Source organism: Silurus meridionalis, chromosome 19 (assembly GCF_014805685.1).
Source record: "Silurus meridionalis isolate SWU-2019-XX chromosome 19, ASM1480568v1, whole genome shotgun sequence".
NCBI lineage: Eukaryota > Metazoa > Chordata > Actinopteri > Siluriformes > Siluridae > Silurus > Silurus meridionalis.
Genome location: NC_060902.1, coordinates 18,337,157 through 18,344,272, shown reverse-complemented (window position 1 = coordinate 18,344,272; position 7,116 = coordinate 18,337,157). Strand labels below are relative to the sequence as shown.

Below are 7,116 nucleotides of genomic sequence, written 5' to 3'. Positions count from 1 at the left end.
AGAATCCGTTATCAATCAGGGGCAATTAACCATCATCAGATTCATTAAACTGTCTCTCTGTGTCTCTGTCTCTCTCTCTCTGTGTCTGTATGTGTCTCTGTCTCTCTCTGTGTCTCTGTCTCTCTCTGTGTCTGTATGTGTCTCTGTCTCTCTCCGTGTCTGTATGTGTCTCTGTCTCTCTCTGTGTCTGTATGTGTCTCTGTCTCTCTCTGTGTCTCTGTCTCTCTCTGTGTCTGTATGTGTCTCTGTCTCTCTCTGTGTCTCTATCTCTCTCTGTGTCTCTGTCTCTTTCTGTGTCTGTCTCTCTCTGTGTCTGTATGTGTCTCTGTCTCTCTCTGTGTCTGTATGTGTCTCTGTCTCTCTCTGTGTCTGTATGTGTCTCTGTCTGTATGTGTCTCCGTCTCTGTCTGTGTCTTTGTCTCTCTCTGTGTCTGTATGTGTCTGTCTCTCTTTGTGTCTCTGTCTCTCTCTGTGTCTGTATGTGTCTCTGTCTCTGTTTCTCTCTCTCTCTGTTTCTCTGTCTCTTTCTTTTTCTCTGTCTCTCTCTGTGTGTCTCTGCCTCTCTGTGTGTTTCGGTTTCTCTGTGTCTCTTTGTGTGTCTCTGTGTGTCTCTCAGGCATTATTGATTATAATAAAGGAGATGATGTGACATCATCACACTGACACCTAATAAAGGAAATAAGACGTCTTGTGTTTCCTCTCCCCCATCATCCTCTCACCCTTTTCTCTACCAGCAGGTGTGGAGCAGTGATCCTGTGTTCTGATTGGTCGAGACCAGGCCCCAGCTGTTGCCCCTGACGAGCCCTCGGCCCGAATCGACCCACACGCACACACACACACACACACACACACACACACACACACACTCACACACACACACACACACACATAGAGCTCATGTGTCAGCATGGACAACCCCCCCTCCTTTGCTTGTTCCTCCCTCCCTCCTCTTGGGACCCTGAGGATCTCAGAGTAATAATAACAGGCTTCACCATCCTGCTCAGCTCTAACAAGCTTTTGAGTTAAACGATCGTAACAAAGCAATAAAGCTGCATTGAGCAGATCCAGGAACCGAACTCAGGTCTCCACACTTAGACTTCAGGAACCTAATGAACATTCCATTTTTGTTGAATCTGCTCCTCTATGTTTGTGCAGCTGCAGGTTTCATATCACACAAGAAAATTTAATGAATCACCCAAATAATCAAGAAGATGCTGGTGAAGAAATGGTTACACCTCAGGAATGAAAGCATCTGCTCATGTCATTATCTGAACACGTTTACCAAATACCCTGGAAGAAATACACACCTCTAAACAGCTTTCTGTGGGCCAAACCCTCCAAGAAAACGTCTTCCATTTGGAAGATAAAGTTCCAGCCACCAAAATTCATTAGAGATTCATGCACCAACCAAAAGAAGTATTGATCTTCTCTCAGGGGAACCTTAAAGCTTTGTAGAACCTACAACAGAAGGCTGTGAGGACATTACAGTCATGGACGCAATTACTGAACCCGTCTCTGCGCTCTGACTGCCAGACGTCTCCTCACGAATTCCTCTTTAAACCCACAACAATCATAAGCTGCCGGGTTAATGTGTGTGGACAATCAAACACAAAACTACACACACACACACACACACACACACACACACACACACACACACACACACAAATCCCTACCTTGATTTAAATACACACCACTGGGAAATTCCCACTCAAAAGTCCTCCCACAGTCAGAGGTAGAACCAGATCTCCAGCAGGCCTTCAGATTATGTAACATGATATTTCTATAAGTTGGAGAGTTTGGAGCAGGTAATGTGATTCTCGGTTAACTGAAGGTAAATTGATGAGATGTGGTGAAGCGTAACGATTCGAGACTCGCACAGCTCACACAGACCACAATCGTCATCCATGATCTCATTAGCGGAGAGGGAAGATGATTTTATTATGACTGTAATACAACTTTATCGGGTACATCTACACTCATTGCTGGTTCAGGAGAACAGGTCCTGACTGCTGTCTCTCTGCTTTTAGAGAAATGGAGCACTACCTTCAAAAACTGTTCAACACAACAGATGGGTTACACTTGTACACCTACCAAATTTCTGCAATGTTAAATAATTTCAAATATATGACAGACATGAAGAACCACAGAGGATTATCCTGAGGACGTCCTGAGAATATCTTGAGAACATCCTACAGCGCCACCAATTATTTAAACGATACCAAAAGATTTATACTGTTTTATGTAAATTAATAAGCAAAATTAATTTCTTTCAAACAGTCAGATGTTTTATGTCCAAGTGACTCTCTTACCTGAGACAGTGATCCTCATTGAGGCTTCCAGAGGTCGATTGTTGTCCAGATCTTGGCTGAGTCGGATTTCTCCGGTGCTCTGGTTCAGGATCAGCAGGTGCAGCTCATTTCCTGCTTCAAACCTGTAGCTCAGCTGATCCGATACATCCGGATCATAAGCTGGTATTTTTCCAATCACCCCCGTCGGGAAGCTGCTAGATTTATCCGTCACATAGTTGTTGAAAATGATCTGGAAGTTCTTCAAGATGGGTGCATTGTCGTTCCTGTCGATGAGTCTGATGTGCACGGTGGCTCGGCTGACCAGAGGAGCGGAAGTGGCCTGGACCACGATAACGTACTCAGATCGAGTCTCGTAGTCCAGATCCATCAGAGCCATTAGCTCGCCGGTGAAAATGTCCAGCTGGAACATTTCCGGAATGTTCCCCTCGACGATCTGGTACATGATCTGGGCATTGCTTCCTTCATCAGGATCGGTGGCTGAAATGTGGGCCACGACCAGACCGATAGGGCTGTTCTCCTCAATGAACATGTCAAACTCGTCCCTCTCAAACACAGGCGGGTTGTCGTTCACATCCAAGATTGTTACTTGAATGTCCACTGAGGTTTTCAGGGCAGGAAGTCCTTTATCCACAGCAAAAGCCTGCAAGTTATAGAGGGCGGTGTTTTCGCGATCCAGTCGCCTCAGCGTGCGAACGATTCCTGACGTAGACTCGATGATAAAGTCACCATCGCCATCATCACCCCCCTGGAAGGTATAAAAAACTCGCCCATTTAACCCAGAGTCCTGATCAGTAGCTGAAACCTGGACTACACTTGTATACACAGGAACATCCTCCATGACAGAGCCCTGGTAACGATCTCTCAGGAATCTGGGGGCATTATCGTTCACGTCATTCACCAGGATCTCCAGGTAGGTGGTGTCGGATTTCTGCGGTATTCCATTGTCCCGAGCCGTGATGGCCAGTGTGTACGACACCTGATCTTCATAGTCCAGCTCCATCTGAGTTGTCACTGCACCTGAATCCGGGTCGATGGTAAACTGTGGAATGCTGTCATCCATGTAATACGTGATGCGTGCATTCTCTCCGGTGTCCTCGTCCGTGGCACTGATCACCACGACGGTGGTACTTACAGGACGGTCCTCGTTGATGTTGACGGTGTAATGTGAACTTTGAAAAACGGGACGATGTGTATTAGCGTCCGTGACATTGATGTACACCTTAGTCAAGTCAAATCTCGTGCCGTCGGAAGCGGTGACGCTCAGAACGTACTGCCTTTCCAGTTTATAATCTAATGGAAGTGCGAGGGTGATGAGTCCTCCACCGCTCTGGCTGGTGATGGAAAATCGGTTTCTCGTGTTTCCACTTGAAATCTGATAAGTCACCACGCTGTTGATGTCCCGATCCACGGCGGAAACGGTTACCACACTCGTTCCGACTACAGCATCCTCGTTTAGACGCATGTAGTAGGCTTTCTGGGTGAACTCTGGATTGTTGTCATTAACATCTAAGACAGTCATGCTAATGCTAGCAGAAGAGGACATTGCGGGTGTGCCGTGATCCCGAGCCTCCACTCCAAAGCTGTAAAAGTCCACACTCTCTCTGTCTAGTTCTGCAGCTACAACTATCCACCCTGTGCTGTTATTTATTGCAAATGGGAAGTTATTGGTCATTTCTGTGAGCCGGTAGTCCAGCCTGGAATTGTCTCCAGAGTCTGCATCCACGGCCTGGATGTGTATAACTGAGTATCCCAGGGGGACATTTTCAAGAACCGTAGCCTGAAATGGTGTGCTGACAAAAATCGGAGCGTTGTCATTCACATCCATGACCTGCACAGTCACCAGGCCAGAGATGTTGGACAAAGGTGGACGTCCACCATCCTGAGCCCTGATTCGCAGGGAGTATTCTTTATTTGTCTCATAGTCCAGCTGGCTGACGAGGTCCAACTTCCCTGTTTGTGCATCAATATAAAACTGTCCACGAGTGTTTCCGCTCATGATGCTAAAGTGAACTACAGCATTGCTGCCACGGTCCTGATCAGTGGCGTTCACTTGCAGGATCTCTGTATTGGGTGTAAGATCTTCAGGTACCCGCACAATGTAGCGTTTCTCACTAAACTGCGGTGCATTATCGTTGTCGTCCTCCACCACTATGTACACAGTTGCCGTCGCACTGCGAGGTCTGGGGTCACGACCTTGATCGTTAGCTTCAACGAGTAGCATGTAAGACTCGACCGTTTCCCGATCCACATTGCCACGTGTTCGAATCACTCCAGAACGTGAGTCGATCTCGAAAACATCGTTGGATCCATTGCTGTTCAGGATGTTGTACAGAATGTTTCCATTCACGGGCGCGTCTCCATCCGTGGCTCGCACCGTCAGCACTTCGTAACCGATCTCCAGGTTTTCCCGCACACTCTCTTTGTAGTCCTGCTGCTCAAACATGGGGTCGTGGTCATTTGTGTCACTCACACTTACGGTCAGAGTCGCCATGGCGGTGCGTCGCGGTGAACCGTGGTCCACGGCAGTCACTCTGAAGACGTGGGTGTCCTTGGTCTCGCGGTCGAGCTCCGCCACGGTGGACACTAATCCGCTCGCAGGGTCTACTGCAAAGAGGTTGTTTGAACGACTGTCGAAAAGAGCTTCAATAGAATATTCCAAGCGTCCGGGTTCTCCTTCATCCGGATCTGTCGCTGTCAGGGTGACCACCGATGTTCCCGCGGGTTTGTTTTCCGACACTGAGACTTGGTACATGGGAGGCTGAAACTGTGGGTTAGTGTTTGCCTTTGCATTTCTCTTTTTCCTGCTTAGAAGACCGGAATCGCTCTGCGCAGCCACTTTGAAGAGTAACTGTTCCAGGTAATTTTTCCCAAAAGAACCCTGACCTACGTGCCAATGCGCGGAAATTGTTCTGTCCGGTGCTCTTCCCTGGCAACGCAAATCAAACTCCAAAAGTGAGTTGCGTTTCCAGCAGAGCGGCCGGGAGGCGAACAGTTCACCCCCTGAAACATAAAGATCACTCCTGCTTAGGTTACACACGGAACCGGGGTGTAAAGGGAACACTTCCTCAATGTGAAAGAGCATGCGTCCGGGCTCGTGACATTTACTGTCCTGGTCATGCAGGTTCAACAAAGTTATGACTTCCATGTCCCATCTTTCCCTGCGTGCTGGTGCGCTCCGGCAGTCCTTTCCCCAGACGCGCACGTGGTACTGCGTGATTAAAAGGTGCCTGAGCCCGGGGGCGTCGCTCGCGCACTCGGTCACCGTGTAGACCGGAAACGGGTTTGCCGGTAGAGCACAGCGGCGGGGCAGAGTCCCGGAGACGGACACCGTGCCCTCGGAGGGGTCGGCTCGGAGGAAACTCCTCGTGAAGCCCGGAGCGACGACCTGATCCAGAGCGCACGCGGAGCCTCGGTACACAGCGCGTGCGACGGTGATGCCCGGTGTCGCGTCCGCGCGGAGGCTCACCGACAAACCGCGCACGAGGCGCGTGGGGAGTTCCAGGCACGCGAGAACACAAAACAACAGATCCCACCTCATGTCGGAAATTTCCTGCTGGAGTTTCCTGTTCCTGAACTTCACATCCACACCAAACTTCTCCGCTTTTGTTGAGAGGCGTCCATGCTTTTCCTCCTGCTCTCCTACTCTTCTCCTCCTCTCCTCCCTTTCTTCTCCTCTGTTTCTCCTGTTTCACCTCCGAGCTTTAATCCAGCGCGAGCGAAATGAACCACAAATCGCGGCTTCTCTCTCTCTCTCTCTCTCTCTCTCTCTTTCTCTCAGAGTGAATGAAACTCCGCTCAGAGTCACGCATTAAAACACCCCTCATTTACATAAACCGGTTTCAATGCACCGCGGGGGACTGAGCGCGCGAGTGGGTGGGTGGGTGAGTGTGTGTGTGTGTGTGTGTGTGTGTATTTACATTTCTACAGCACTAAAACACACTCAGCCTTACAGGTAGTTTTTAAAAGCTTTTCTTTGTCGCTGCGGTACTTTAGAGTGTGTTTTCCCTCTTGTACAGGTGTGTGTGTGTGTGTGTGTGTGTGTGTGTGTGTGTGTGTGTGTGTGTCAGCCCAGAGATCCACCAGACCACCAACATCAGGACAATAATAATGATTATCTCATTACAGGGGCACCTGGGAAGGGGAGTTTATTGGTCAGCAGATGAACATCAGGTATCAAAGTCGATGTGTTGGAAAAATGGGCGAGTGTAAAGATCTGAAGCAGACAGGAGCATCTCCAGAACAGCAGGTGTTATACAGGGGTTAGTGGCAAAAGTGTCCAAAAGTGCTCCAAAGAGGGACAGAAATGTGGACAGACACTCAGGGCTGACCACTGAAGGCTGGTTTATCTGGTCAGATCCCACAGAAGATCTCATGTAGAACAGATTGCTGAAGAAACTGATACTAGTTCTGATAGAAAGGAGTCAGAACATACAAGCATCACAGCTTGCTGCATTTGGAGCTCCATCTCTAACCCTGTACACTACCCAGAACTTCTACACTGGACACAAGGACCGGACCATGGAGCAGTTGAAGAGCATTACCTGGTCTGATGAATCATGCGGAGGCTGTGTCTGTTGGCATGGATTTGAGATGGCACCAGCATGCCCTTAGGAAAAAAGGCGTGATGATGTTCTGGGAAACCTTGGATCCTGGTGCTCATGTGGATGTTTCTTTGACAGGAACCACCTACCTGAACACTGTTCCAGACCACCTTTGTTTCATATCTCTCTCTATCTGTCTCTCTCTCCTAAGCACAAGGATTGAGAATGAAAGAACCTCAGGTTTGTATTCTCTGATTTCTTTG

The 7,116-nt window shown here is 48.7% G+C and overlaps 1 protein-coding gene across 3 annotated transcripts in view; it reads right to left on the bottom strand.

Moving 5' to 3' along the window:
- celsr2 (cadherin, EGF LAG seven-pass G-type receptor 2) overlaps positions 1–6,166 on the bottom strand; it is a 36,636-nt gene extending 30,470 nt beyond the window's left edge. For all 3 annotated transcript variants that reach the window (XM_046874604.1, XM_046874605.1, XM_046874603.1), the window contains exon 1: positions 2,313–6,166. In XM_046874604.1, the coding sequence (XP_046730560.1) occupies positions 2,313–5,850 (3,538 nt within the window). In that variant the 5' untranslated portion in view covers positions 5,851–6,166. The remainder of the gene's footprint in view (positions 1–2,312) is intronic.
- Between the last annotated feature and the right edge of the window lie 950 nt (positions 6,167–7,116).